The 15,974-nt window shown below is 35.5% G+C and overlaps 1 protein-coding gene across 3 annotated transcripts in view; it reads left to right on the forward strand.

The window, feature by feature from the left end:
• The first annotated feature begins 508 nt into the window (after positions 1-508).
• Positions 509-15,974, forward strand: part of LOC121375913 — a 61,813-nt gene continuing 46,347 nt past the window's right edge. For all 3 annotated transcript variants that reach the window (XM_041503615.1, XM_041503616.1, XM_041503617.1), the window contains exons 1-2: positions 509-594; positions 5,391-9,067. In XM_041503615.1, coding sequence (XP_041359549.1) covers positions 5,645-9,067 — 3,423 coding nt within the window. In that variant the 5' untranslated portion in view covers positions 509-594; positions 5,391-5,644. The remainder of the gene's footprint in view (positions 595-5,390; positions 9,068-15,974) is intronic.

Raw genomic sequence — 15,974 nt, forward strand, 5'->3', positions numbered from 1 at the left:
TTTTGTGTTCGGGTTATTTGGGGACTCTGTTATACAGGTAGTTTAAAAAACCCACATTAGTTATGTATTTATTTATAAGATACACAACCCCACATGTATAAATTTAAATTAAACAATTGATATATAATCTTACAAAAACAATAATAAACAATGCCGTGCAGACAAGCAGAAGAAAAGTTACTATCAACAAAGCAGTTTAAATTATCTACAAGTAGGGGCCTATTTAATTTGTTTTGTTATTAAATTTATTTTCAGTCACTGTTCACATGTTGTTTCATCTTCTTGGTTAATTAATTTACAACGTTTTGCTGATAATGTGACCTGGAAAAATCTAAACTTCATGAATACGTATCTTACTCCAATTTGGTGGTTGGTGGAGAGCTATACCTAAACATTTTGTAAGCCCCACGATAATTTATGACGTGTTATGTGTGCTGAGCCTGTTACGTGAAAAACAAAAACCGACGGCGCGCCTCGAACGGAAGTCTGTAAATTAGTACGACGCAACCAAAAAGGGAAAATGGTGGCTGTTGTCTGTTGTGAAAAATTGTATGCGCCTAAACATGAACCGTTTAAAGATAAGAAAATTGTTCGGTATGTCATAACACTGCTTGTGTTTATTTTATTTTATTTTCCAAACACTGAATGAAAACACGATGAAACTTAAAAGCGCAAATCGCATGCGTTTCGTATTGCAATCTGCTGGTTGAAAAGGTTCATTTATTCACCATTAAGAACTGCAAATCAAAAACAATGATTACGGTTAACGGCAGTCACTTTTCGCACCCTTCATTCGCCTTCGTACACATTAATTATAACATGTCCAACGACAATTTTTTTTATATGATGTATTTGACAAAAGGTACTTTTTATTTATTTCATCTTTTAAAATTTAAAGATATTTTGTTCAGAATTATGAAAAATAAAAACATAGGGCAGTGACCCCAGTATTCGACCAGTGTATGTAATTAATTACCATACTCGTTTAAACTGAATAGTATATAGATTTTCCCAACATATTTTAAACATACGCGACAGGGTGAACATTCTTTCTTCCGGAAATGCAATAGCAGACGATAACCATGTGAATGAACGTAAGTATATATTCATTGGCTATAGTGATAATAGCATGCTATTACACCATCCAACATTGCGTGAACATTTACAATACTTTTAATCCATTTGAAATCTTTGAAATTGTTTTTACGTTTTTTATTTATAATCAAATAGAGCTCAGTCATTATAATTTCGATCACGAGACCATGTGATCAAATAATGACATATGATAGAGAGGGTTGCCCCGGTATTTAACCAATAGAAAAGCTTGATACATTCCCAAAATAAACTCCCAAGAACCACAAATTTACTACCTTTATGTCTTTTGGTGCTGTTTGTCAGGACTTACAGAATTATGTTTTCTTGTATTTTCAGTCTAATGATCTGTAAATTGAGATAGGACCATTAAAACTGTTTATCAGAAAGTATGTGCGTGTGTGTGAATGTGTATATAAGCATGTGCATGTGTGCGTAAATGCATGCATATGTATTACAGTTGTTAAAATCAATACTTTTTGGATTTAGTTGGTTTATATATATGCTGCATTTACTATAAAATAAACTTCAAAGTTTTGTTTTATTAGTTAATTAGAAAGTAGTCGAATACTGGGTCAGCTGGTTGAATACTGCACACTGTTCATTGTGGAACTCAAACCTACTCTAGTTGGCATATACCGCATGAACAAAACTTGGGTCTATTCAATGAATAGCATTGCCAGTAAGTATTTACGAAGAAAAATAAATATTAGCAAATGCCAATAAAATAAACATGTTATAATCCTTTCTTTCTTAAGTGGTCGAATACTGGGGTCGTTGCCCTACCAACCTGTAAACAGTGTTGTCTGCTCGTTGTATAATTTTGATGAGTCACGGTTATTGGACAAGTTATTATTTTAATGTGGCTAGGCTAAGCATTGGAATAATACAGCTAGTTTTGAATTTTAAGGACATCACTTTACATCTCCTTAAAATAACACTGAACTGGGTAGCCTACGTTACGTTTCCATTTTTAGAACGCTGGATAAATTCCAATGCAAACTTGCTATTGAAAATGTTTTGTTTGAACATTACTAATGCACCTGGGTGTGTTTGAACAAAATTTTGTAATTAAATTTTTTTATCATTTACGAAATTTGGATATCAGGTGAAATTACGGTGAAACATGCTATAATATATTTATTGTATACGAAAGCAAAAGATGGGTGCGAAAAGTGACTGTCGTCGACCTAGTGTTAGGCAAAGAGTGTATGTGTAGTGTTTTAAGCTGTTTATACTTAGATTGTGGCAAGTGTTTTGTTAAATATTTTGTCACTGCTTCGTAGCTCAAGTGTCCTCTGGCGTTATTTTGTTATATGTAAGAATAACACTAGAAATGACTAGGCAATCGTCAACAACCACATGCTACGACCACTAAACATTAGTGTGACAGTCAAGTCACGTCTTCACACACTTTATCCTACGTCAGCACAATTTTTAATGAAGTTTCACATGGGGCTTTCAGGTTTTTTCGTCTAGTTTCGATACCGGTCACTAACATGTAAGTTTAGTGTCATGATTTGATATAGCAATAATCAAACTAAAGGTTTGTGGCATCAGATGTATGGAAAAATTCATATTTCAGACAAGTAGAGCTGGCTACCATTTGGTCGTTGATGATTGCTGAAGCAGGCCATATGATTTAAAATTTCATGGGAAACACTTTTTCAATTCTGTGTGTTGTTATCATGGCAACCCATCAGAAACTGTTTTTTAAAAATAATGATATATATATATATATGGGCTATTTTTACAAAAAGGGGCAAATGATGGTAAAGAATTTAAAAAAATATAAAATGTAGTTTTTATGTCTTTAATAGTAAAATCTAAAACAGATATGTTGAGTGGTGCATAATTTCAAGTAGCAAAACTAGAGATGTATAATTTTTTTAAATGTACATAAAAATAATTTGGTACTTCTGTTTTTGCCCTTAATCGTAAGGCATAATAGTAAACAATTGTCTTTACCATTATGTCTTCACCGTTAATTTATTAATAACAAAGAAATTTAATAATGGTAAATACTTTTATAAATGTATATAGATATCTATAATTGTTACTATTACAGGCATTATATGTAAGATGTAATGCTAGACTGGATAATTGTGAAAAAGTGTCAAATCTGTCTTTTCCATTATTCAACATAGATAACAGTAAAGACACATGACATGATATTTGTGCCATCTGCAATGTACTTCAGTAATGCAAATGGCTTTTAAAAACATATTTACTGAATGAAAAATTATAAATGATGGGTTTCTCATGCTTCCAGGATACTTGATTAAACTAACGGTAAAGACATACATTGAAAAAAGTTTTTTAAGAAGTAAAAATAAATTGCCTATAAAGATAACCAGCTAGTTATTCATGTACTTAACATGCTGATTTAAGCTTGACCTAGGTGTGACATTGACATCTTATGGATAACTTTTAATTAAACTAATATTTTTTTTTATCCTTTTTGTAGATAATATAACAGTAAAGACAATAAAAGGTGCAACTTAAAGTTGTATGCAGTGTAGTTTTATTTTAATATTTTAAATTGAAATTTAAGAAACTAATGTATTTGTGAATGGTTTACTTACATTTTGTAGTTTAAAGGCAAACACTTCGTATTTTAAAGGGAGTTTTGCCATTCCATAACGAGAACATGAGTGAACATTTTGGGTATATAATTTTAAGCACAAGTTTTCTAATGCATCTACATGGCCAAATATTATATCCAGAGCATCAAGTGATGATCAATGCTTTTTATGTGCATCCCTATTTATTTACATTGTATGCTGTTTTGTGGAAAATATTGCAGCTGCAATAGGTCTTTACTGTTATTTACCGCTTTTTGTGAACATGGACCATATATTATTTTTGTTGAATGGTCATAGTCATAATAATCGTGGGAATTTATTTTTCGTTTCCATGATTTTAACGACACAGTACTGGAAACAGTCGTTTCCATGATATCCGAAGGCCTGCCAGTCATCTGTAGCATTATTCTCACATATATAGAATAATGTTAGAGGATACTTGAGCTATGTGCTTCGAAGCAGAAATGAGAGTTAACCTCACTGTTGGTGCTAACGCAGAACTACAAATGCTGGAACTGCAAAAAATGTTATCTTTCCGGTTACCACTCTATGTTTGTTTACTATTTAGCATTACAGTACAACCAGCCAATTATATTTCATTACATTGAGACAGTCACTGATATACATGTAGCTCAGTAGACCACTTGCCTGAGGTGCTTGCATTGTAGGATCGAATCACCTCAGTGGACCCATTTTATGAGTGTTGTTTTTTTCTCTGTTCCAACCGGTGTATCATGACTAGTATATCTATTATACTAGTATGACTATGTATAAGTGTATCTAGGCACAAATTATTTCCTAGTTACAAGTATGAGGACAAACAGAGATGGTGATACCTACTTATTTGTGTCACGGCACTTGGTACATTAAAATCATCTTCATTGGATAATATGGGATCTAACGACTTCAGCAGACCAGCCACTGGAGAATCAAACAGTACATCAAGAAGTATCAGAATGGAAAGTGGTATATTGTACAAGTGAACCAGTTTAACATTTACACAATATGCTGCTTCGTGTGTGACATGGACAATTTGTGTGATAATTCAGGTATACTTGGAGGTATCTTCTGTTGACGTCTGGAGGAAATGTTCACCAAGAATATTGCTCTTTAATGGACAACTTGGGACATAAAATTGTGCTTGCCAAATGGAAGATTTGGATGTCTTGTTCGTCTTTCTTGTACCAACTGATTTAAAAATCATAGTTCAGTGGAATATATGATTGTCATTTGGTAATACAGATGTTAATCATCAAGTGTGCTAGTATATTCCTAGTTTGTAGAGTTATTAATTACTTAATTTTAAGTTTAAATGTATAGTTAAAACTTGCATTTGTATGAACATACTGTTTTGTTTGTATGTCATTTCAGCATGTCAGAATAAAACATTGTCAATTAGTGGTGGTTTTTTTCAACTCATACTTTTAAAATTGTTTCTAGTCTTTATTTTCTAATTGGAATGTATCTTCATTACAATATTGTGAAAGATGAGATAGAACATTAATTGTGTATGTTAATTTGTTTTATCCATAACAATTTACTGTGTTACACACATGTAATTCATTTTATTGCATTGTGTGTTTAACATTTAGCTTCAAGAGATGAGATACAGTATTAGCCATCAGGCTAACAAAACTTGGTGGTCAAAGTAAGTCTTAATTTCAATCCTGTTTAACCATTGCATTAAACAACAACCTTATTTCTTAATTTCAGATGCCTCTAGAATTGATCAGTGAATTGAAGCTGTGAAGTATTTTGACTCACTTATTCACCATGGATAACGTGTTTGCCATCAAATGAACTGGCACTGTTCAGTTCCACGTCTAGATAGTGGTCCTACAGATATTCAGTGTAGGTACTGATCCTGAAGGTCTTGTACATAATTAACAAGTGCGAGAAAAAGGTTGGCAGATCCATCCTATTTTCATATTCATCATAAAGACAGTGTCCTGAAAATCCAAATTAAAATGTTCAGGTATGGCGGTCCCCCTGAAGATGTCGATGCACTATCTGGAGATCATCTTAATAAATTGTCTTGGAACCAAATTCCACAACAACATGGATCACGGTCGACTGAATATTTTCATGAGATGCCAAACTACAATAGACCACCTAGAGATTCTGATGGCAGATTGGCAGGATATTCTGAGACCGTGCCAAAATATCAGGAGGATAGGTCATCTAGATACCAAGATGATGGGTGGGGAGAATATAAGGATGAAGCCCAAGAGCAATTTCTTGAAAATCGGTCTCAATTGTACCTTGAAAGTAGATCTTCATTTGCAGAAAGAATCCCAAATAGACCTTCATTACCAGAAAAAATGCCAAAGAGCATTTTGCGTAACAAAATGGCAAATAGTCCAGAAGTGTCCTCAGGAAGGTATGGATCAGCCAGTAATGAAAATGCATCATTTAGGGGAAATGCCAATTTCACGAATCCTAATCCACTAGAGAGGAATCAGTCTGGTGATTTTGGCAGAAGTTTCAGAGAAGACCTGCATGACAAAAGACGGAGGTTGGAGATTCATGAAGATCCATATTTAAGGACTCTAGATTCTGGGGTGCATTTGCATGACTCAGTAGGTTGCCAAGGATTTGACCAACAAAGAAAGACTGGTCAAAGTTTGCCATATGCTCTTGGTCAAGAACAGATGGGTAGTCTTGGGGATCGAGATCCCCACAATAGTCGACCATTTTCTTACAGAGAATCAGATGATATACAACGTTTCAGCAAAGGAATGTCAGATTCAAGGTTTCATGAATCTAGTTTTGCAGATGGACAGCACGTCACCGGTTCCCTTAATACAAGTCAAAAGCATACTAAACCAGGAAATCCAGTTGAGTCTGACACGCAGAGTAATTCTAGTCGGTATTCAAGAGACAGGTACAGAGAAGAAGAAATCCATTCATCTGTTTATGATAGGGAGAATCTTAGAAGAACACAGTTGGATTCCATGGAACATAGACAGCCTCAGTCCAGAGCTTTATCACTTGATACAGGAAATGTATCTGCTAGTGTAGGTCTTACCGAGGGTGACAGACTGCGAAGGATTGAGGAAAGAGGTTTTTACACAAGACAGGATGAGTTTGAAGGCAGAATGGAAAGCTCTAATGTAGCACAAAGAGATGAAAGAGAATATCATATAACCAATGATAGGTATAAATCTGTTGGTGGTATGCAAGGCAATATAGACATGTTAGGTCTTACAGGGACGGACAGATTACCTACAACAGGGGAAAGAAACATTCGTATTAAACAAGATGACTATGAAGGCAGAATGAAATGTCTGACTGCAAGTTTAGCATCAAGTGATGAAAGAGAAAAGTATTTAATTGGTGATAGATACAAAGGTGACCGGTTTGATATTACAGAGAGAAGCAGATTACAAAAATTTGAAGAAGAGCAGTTTTCTGGTAGACCAGGTCAGTTTGAAGAGAGACTAAAAAGTTCATCTCCAGGGTCTGTATCAAGAGATGAAAGAGGAAAATATTTAATTGATGATATGTATAAAGATGTTTATAGTGATCAGGCTGATCTTATTGAGAGGGAGAGAATACAAAGGTTAGAGGAAAGACATTTTTCTGCTCAACAAGATAGATTTGCAGACCGAACGAAACCTTCATCTCCTGCTTTTATATCAAGAGATGAGCGATCAGTCGTTTCAATAGATGATAGGAGTAAACAGTTCAATGAGGATTCTTCTGTAGTAGATATAGAGAAAATTGTCACGTCGGCATCATTTTTGCAGCCAGTAGAGAGTCTTGAAGCTAGAATACAGAAATTTGAGAAAGAATTGAAGAAACATTCACTAGTTACAAGGGAACGGAGCCGCTCCCCAACTTGTCACAGTCCTGATAGGTTATTGGGGAAACTTAGACGTGCTTCTGTTGAAAGAGAAGATGTAGAAGAAAGGCATCGCAGGCGTGCATTTGTTGATGACATACATGTATCAACAAGAAGCCATGAGAGAAATTCAAGACAGAGAGAGGATAGAGATGATCCTGATAGCAGGAGAAGAGCCAGAGAAACCAATTCACCTCAAGATACATCTCAACACAGACATACTGATGTAGATAATAGTAGAAGTTTGAGCAGAAAAGAACTGCACAGAGGAAGGTTACTCATAGACACAATGGTGAACAGAAACGAAAAAGATAAATCAAGGAGAAACAGTAGATCTGAAAGGTCAAGGTCTCCAGTATCCATTAGATCATCTAGATTTGACCAGAGAAGAGAGAGAAATTTGCATGAAAGATCACCATTGGATGTTGATAGAAGAAATCGTGAAGTTGAAAGGACCAGAGAGCGATCATTTGAAAGGGAAGAAAAGCATACATCTACAAGGAGACATTCTCCTTCTGCTTCCAGTATGCATGGTGTTGACAGAGGTTATGGTGAGAAAACAGATGTCAAACATAGGGAACATCTTCCATGGCCATCAGAATTCAACCAAAAGTCAGTTGAAGACATTGTTAACAAAGCATGTAGTGGTAGTGTCAATTTGTCGAGCATTGGCAAAGCATACAGGTTACCAGTAAACTGTTTTCAGTTGCAGCCTCCCAAGATACAAACTGATGCCCTAATACAAGTGCCAGAACTTGCTAGGAATGAGGATAACCTATTGCGAGATGCACAGCTATTTCTGGCGATTGGTATGGTACCTGTAATCAATCTGGCTAGCCTGTTCATCACAAATCTGTTCAGTGTAGATAAGGCAACAGTCTATGCTGTGGACTCTCTGGTACTTCTTGGCCAAACATTCCATGAATTCATGAGTTGCAGAGAGGCTTTACTGACCAGTGCCGTGAGTTCAGATAACATGTATGAATCTTGTGGGTCAGGTGGCATTAAGAGTAGGTTTGATAAAGCCTTCCCAAAAGGAAAGGTTTCTGGGAAGCCAGTTGATATATACATTGCCAACATGGTCAATCTTGCTTGCAGCAAATGGGGTGAGATAGAAAGCATCCAGTCTAAATACATGACAAATTCTAACTGCAAAAATGTTCTTTTTCCAAAAATAAATGTTTTAAAGAAAAGGTTTATCACAGAGCACAAAGAACAGTGTGATGCCAAGCTTCAGGGTGTTATTAAATGTCTGGCTTTAGGAATGGCACCTTTGATAGAATGTACATTATTAATGCATTCGAAATTTGTTGACATTCAAACAGTGTCGGCACTCATTACTGACTCACTGATGCTCTTGGGGCACACAATGTACAAACTCTCTCTGCTCCGATGTCGACTGCTACGCAGTAATCTCCCCACTGCATTTAACCAACAGAAGAGAAAGGTTTTCACTAATGAACTGTTTGATGAAGCTGCCCCTGATGATGGTGAATCTGCACTAGACAATTTAGAAAAAAAGGAACACGAAGATGCCAAGCTAGAGGTATCAAATCATTTGTTTCATATTTGTTATAAATGCAACTTATTCAGGATGCATATTTATTACTATGTTGTTACAATATTTATGAAAACCACTGAAATTATAATGCTTTAATGCAGCATCAATACCAGTAATGTTCATCTTTGTACATTATTAAACTGATCATACCTGTGAGCTTCTATATGACAAACACTGCATTGGTATGTTCGGTGATCATTTTGTGATTCACTGTGCAGGTTTTAAAACATAGTAGTTACCGTATTTGACCGGAAATTAGCCCATGTCTTTGAATAAGCCCCCCTCCGTTTTGATAGCATTTAAGAAATTAGGCCCTGATTCGTAAATAAGCCCACCCCCAACTTCGTCACCTTATAAATAACACGAAACTGCAAGTTTGCTTAAAGTTCATTTAAAATGTCATACCTCCTGCAGATAATTAAACACAAATGTAACACAATATTTTACCACCAGTGAGATTTAGCAGTCTAACAGTAACAGTGTATAACATTGTTTAACATTGTTTCCAATTTCATGCCTGCAGTATTTCTTTGAAGTACACAAGCCCAAGTCTGAACCAAAACCAATGTCTATTTTTACCACCACACTGGGTCCGCAGTTAATGCTAATTAGGCAAATACCTTATTCTGATTGGCTAAGAACAATGACCTAGATTGACAATTCATTGTAGTGTAAGCTGGCTGCCTGTGTCAGAAACGTGTGTATACACTATTGAGTTTGTTAATTGCTGTTGTTTTAAGTCTTCTCAGCATTAAATTTTGGATGTAAATAAAAAGAACTGGTAAGTAATTGTAACATGGAAGGTGTGTTTCTGATAATTAGATACTAGTAAAAAAAAAAAAAAATTAATTAATAAACAATTATTATTTATTAATAACAAATGGAACACTAATTAATACGTGCTACTGAACGTTTTTTGTTTTCTTCTTAGTTCATTTAATTATTATTATTTATTTTATTTTATTATTTTATTTTTTCTCTCAATAAAACTGGCCCCTTGTCTGGAAATAAGCCCACCCCATGCTAAACTCACAATGAGTTGTCTTGGCCCCCTGGGCTTATTTCCGGTCAAATACGGTACTAATCATTTTCAAAATATTGTTATATTAATATTTAATTTTGAAAACAGAATGTTCTGTAATATTACTTAGAGAGAGCAGTGTGTATTTCCTTAAAGATCAGATATGTTGGAATTTGCCCATTGTTAGTGAACCTTTAAAGACATTTTGTTGCTAGGTCCAAACTTTTGGATTAGAGTATTGGAATAGTTAAACTTGACTTTTATTCAAATAACTATAATTTAGCAGTGATAGATGTCTTTTTAAACATTAATTGAGCAACATTGTCTTCCTTCCAATAATTCTAATAACAACTGGCAAAAGTGATGAAATGCTATAAATGTTAATCTTTTTTAATAAAACCAGATATATCAAGATTCTGTTAATCAGTGTCTTTTTGTGTTCTTTAAATTTAAAAAAAAAAAAATGCATAAATAAGAATGTGAAAAATCTTTGACATGAACTATAAGTTTGCTGTTTAAACACCAGTCATACACAGTCACCAATCTTCAGGTAAGTTTGGTGAGAAATATTTCAGCTGTGGTTGAAGGTTCCTTCCAACTTCTTAATGGTTGCAGACAAGAGTTGAAGCTGAAGATGCCTGAAATGAAACGGAAGCTCTTATTGGTCTAACTGGTCCAGCTGGAATGAACTATACGTTTTGTCTCTGTGGTTTTCTGTCCTGCATATGGTTTTCCAGACTCCCTTTTTTTCCTTCTACAATGCCTTAAGATAGTGAGCTGATTCATTCATTGTGCATAAACCTTTATATAAAGTTACAGAAGTTTCACTTTCAAATGTTTTTTTTTAAAACCCTTTTTGACACAACCATCACAACAGAGTTTTCAGGATTCTTGGCAATGCTTTATGATATTTACCTGAAATTTTGTGTGTCTTCATCACATAAAGCTACATATCAGGATTGTAATGGAAAACGAAAACATGCAAAAACTGCACTTGAATTTAAAATGAAATAATATTAATGAACAAGTTCAATTAATATACTGGTGTGATTGTCCTTTCTTCTTTCTCCTAAAAAGATAAATGTATATCATGCAAAATGTCCTTTGAAAAGTTGTATACTATAAACACACAGATTACATGCATGTGTCATGACTTTCTTTGTCAGGATATGGTATAGCACAATTTAACATAGCAAACACAAATAAAGATGTTGGCTTAATTGCCCTTCCTTTTTCCCTTTGAAAGTATAATAACGGTAACTACAAACCAGAACACAATTGCACAAAATGAATAATCTTGTAAGAAACAATAGAAACTTGAGTCATCTTCCATTCTCCAGATTTTCGCCATGCTGGTACAACTTTTATGTGAGTAAATTTTCGAATTGGGATGGAATCCGCCACGGTTTCACAAGTATTTTGTGTGTTTACTTCACGAAACTCAGTACTGTTATCTAAATGATTGTTGTCAAGGCATGGTTCATCTGCAAATTCACCAAGTAGATCAGGACACTCCATGCAGCCAAGATGACCACTTGAGTCAGTGACGTTGTCTCACTACTAAGATCCCTGAAAGGTCCCATGGGTGAGGTAGCTAGGGTAGTTGATGCAACTGGGTAGCAGTTGGACCGGTGTACATCATAAATATTAGAACGGAATTGTGACTTCGTGAACTTTCTCATCTGGCAGTGGCCATCTGAGAGAGCTGTGATCATATATTTGTCTCTAGCTTGAGTCTTGTCCCGGTCTCCTTTAAGAAAGACTAAGTCGGCTATCTGGAGCTGACTGTGGGTTATTTTAGGTTTTTCATGTGCTTTCGATTTGCTACTGTGTGGATGATTGATAGCCTTAACAGGTGTTAAATTGTTGCAGAATGACCTGTCTGTCTGAAATTGGTAATTGTTCACCTGTTAATTGATCACACTGGGTAAATACCTCCCATGCTGAAAGTCCACATTTCCGAATCCTAGTGTACATGTTGGCTGTTGCTAGAGCCAGTGTAACTTTGGATAGCTGTCTGCCTTCAAGGGGGATAAATGTAAACATTCTAAGCCAAGTTCTTCTAGGACTCGTTTTGCTACAGGGTTCTTGTTTGGATTCTTTGGTGATCCGAATTCCAAGGTTATACCATACTGGCTTAAAACTGGGTCCTTGGCAAGGGAGACGAAGCCTGGAGCTGGGTCAACTCTTGACAGATGTACCACCATCACCTAAGTGGCGAAAGTCTGCACATAATATGAGGATGGTTCTCACTCTCAATGAAGCATGTGAGGGTGAATAATGACACAGTCTCTCGAAGCACATCAATTAACTGCCTGCAGCACTTCAGACACCTATAGTTGCTGGATGAGCTGTTGTTGACTGGGTAAAGCTGGGATGGTATAGATTTCAGTGAAGCATAATGGTGACACGATGAGGTGACTGAATGAAGAGCTTTGTCTAACTCTAAGGCAAAGAAATACTGTGTGAAGACTTGCTTCATTTGATACAGTAAGGGATGGTCAAATTGAATATGCATTAAAGTTAACAATCCATCCAACACAGATCGTGGAACCACGATACGCTCCCGGGTTGACTGGAAGGGTTCTGCAAAAACTACAAGTAAACCATCATTCACAATGTTTACATCCTTCGGGTATCTCTTTACATCTGGTATGTTAGTAACTTTCTTTGAAGGGCGAGTGCCTTGAGATAAGTGGGAGTGTGTCCATCTCAGATCTGGACATTCTTGCTGAGTGGCTTGCCATGTAGCATGGCTAGTGTGTGTGTGTTTGTCTGTGTGAGTGTGCGTGTGCGTGTATATGTACGTGTGTTTGTGTTTCTATATATATATATATATAGAAACACACAGAGAGAGAGAGAGAGAGAGAGAGAGAGAGGGGAGGGGGGGGGTAGGTAGGTTATTACCAGAGTGTTTTTCGGTATCGTCAATATACGAAATACAGGAGGGTAATAATTTCTTTATCATATAATCTCAAGTTTAATATAATGTGTTTTTGTAAACTGTACACGCAAGTTTAATTCCAGTCCGCCATTACTAGATATTCAAATGACGTAAGAATATGTGGCGCGGTGTATTTTTGAATGGAAATGATGTAAAACTCGAATGGCATCATTTTGGATGTCTTTACATCAAAATAAAGTTATGCCTAACGTTTTTTGTTTTCTGAACGCTGGACAGCTTTCAGTGTCAAATTGTCATTGAAATGTTTTTATTTGATGACTTAAAATGCATACGTCAATCATGAAGTGTCACCCAAGTACGTTTGCTTAAATGTCAATAAACCTAGTGCCAAGACCTTGACTAATTTACATCTAATTTGCAAAGTTATCAAATTCTTAAAGTATGTGATCTGAAAAATATCACATTCTTTGATTGTACTGAAAATGTAAGATATTATATATATATATATATATATATATAACGGCCACTATAAATCTCCCCCAATGCATTTCCTTCCTTATTTCACCTGTACATAACGGTCATCTGTCCATAACGGCCAGCGGTCACTATTTTTCACCCAAAATCACAGGTTGAACCTTCTATAACGGTCACAAGATGATCGTCTTGAAGACGTTTTTTGGTTTATTTTTTTGACCCTGGTTATGTCTTTACTTTTTCATTCATCTTAAAAATTATAAATTAAATGTGTTTATATGGCCATGTCTGTAGCTTTGGGTTTATTTTCCGTCAAAGTAAAGTTCCATTGTAATTCTCTGATCGTAACTGAAACACAAACGAACACTCAATAACTTCCATGACACGCAGTTACTGGTGGTGTAATTCGATTGGTAGACGACTTCCAATTGGCTGTACATAATGTAATCTGTATGTCTGGTCACTCTATTGATTCTCGAGAAACAAAACGAATGAGGTGTTATGTTAGGTGTCTGATTGTTTCTAGCCAGACGTGATTGGTACATGTAAACAAACATGAATTGCTGAAGGCGGCGGTAATTAAAGGTACCCCATGTTAGGATTATTTAATGACTCATAATCTTATTCAGCTGTATTCAATGGTCATACTCCACTGAAGGATTAGCGATGACATGAAACAAACAAATGAGTTAAACATGCCACATGGGTAATAACCTTCAATTAAACAAAATATTTTCTGACATGGACAGTCTCATGTAATAAAAAATCTTATTTATAACACATTTTTTTTATGACAGTTGTGATAGTTTTCAATATATGGGTTATAATTTTAAACTTGTATATACGGGTCACCTGTCTATAATGGCCACTTTTGGCAGGTCCCATGGGTGGCCGTTATATACAGGTTTGACTATATATATATATATATATATGTCTGTGTTTGTACTTAATAATATCACTAGATAGTGAAATCATGCATTGGTCATAGACTATATTTAAAGGCATATTGTCACAGACCACTGACCTATTTAATGGTCTAACAAAGTATTTTCTGAACAAAACTAATTTGATTTGTTCCTAAATGTACTTTATTCAACCATCTTCGTAACCACCATACTTCATTTATTAATGACATTTTATAAAAATAATTATATTATGGCAATAGTCCATAATTCAAAAACTAAACTTGTCGAGAGGGATGGCATGGATTTCACTCCATCACGGTTCAGTTAAGGTGATGCAATAGCTAGATTTGGTTTCCAACAATTAATGTAATTTTTAGTTATTATTCATTTTTAGAGAAGTAAGGTCCTTAAATCCATGACAGTATGCCTTTAACTATGCATACTGTCAAAACTATCAACAGTTGAGCAAACAATTGTGATAGTTACCAATAGTTGAATTAACTATTGATGCATTGTATCGAGGCACTGACTATTGCAACATATCGATATTTTGATGTATTGTTACACCACTAGTGTCAGTGTACACAGTACTAAGATCCAAAAGCACATCACACATTAGTTTTGGTCAATAAAATTGTTTCGTTTGTAAAAATATTATTTGTTTTGAGAATAATGTAGGAGCCCATCAAGAAAAGATGGACTAGCCATGTGAATTTCGCTATTCCAAGATTTATTACAACTTTCATGATGGGATACTGGAAGATTTGATTTAATATTCTGTTTTAAAACAATATTTTCAGAATAGCATATATTTCGACCCCTGGTCCTTGTTCTTTGAAGAAGACCGGCCTCGGTGGCGTCGTGGCAGGCCATCGGTCTACAGGCTGGTAGGTACTGGGTTCGGATCCCAGTCGAGGCATGGGATTTTTAATCCAGATACCGACTCCAAACCCTGAGTGAGTGCTCCGCAAGGCTCAGTGGGTAGGTGTAAACCACTTGCACCGACCAGTGATCCATAACTGGTTCAACAAAGGCCATGGTTTGTGCTATCCTGCCTGTGGGAAGCGCAAATAAAAGATCCCTTGCTGCCAATCGGAAGAGTAGCCCATGTAGTGGCGACAGCGGGTTTCCTCTCAAAAATCTGTGTGGTCCTTAACCATATGTCTGATGCCATATAACCGTAAATAAAATGTGTTGAGTGCGTCGTTAAATAAAACACTTCTTTTTTTGTTCTTTGAAGAAAAAACTGCCAGAAAGCACCTAGTTTTTAAGTTACAACAGAGTTTTTTTTGGTGTTGTTTTTTGTTTTGTTTTTTTATCTAATCATTGTCATCCCTGGGTAATAGTAATGTACATGTAGTATGCCATACTCCAACCCAAAACTACCAAAAACAAATTTGTGTTTCAGCTTTATGATTTCACATACATTAGACAATTAAAAAAAACCCCTCTAAACTGGACACCGAAGAGACCAAGTAAAAATGCTGGTTTTAAGGGGTATCTGGTTTAGAGAGGTTTTTTTCTGCACAAATATTTAAAACGGGACTGAAAAATGTCCAGTTTTGAGGGAATGGCTGTTTACAGAGA

This window comes from Gigantopelta aegis, chromosome 6 (assembly GCF_016097555.1).
Source record: "Gigantopelta aegis isolate Gae_Host chromosome 6, Gae_host_genome, whole genome shotgun sequence".
Lineage (NCBI taxonomy): Eukaryota > Metazoa > Mollusca > Gastropoda > Neomphalida > Peltospiridae > Gigantopelta > Gigantopelta aegis.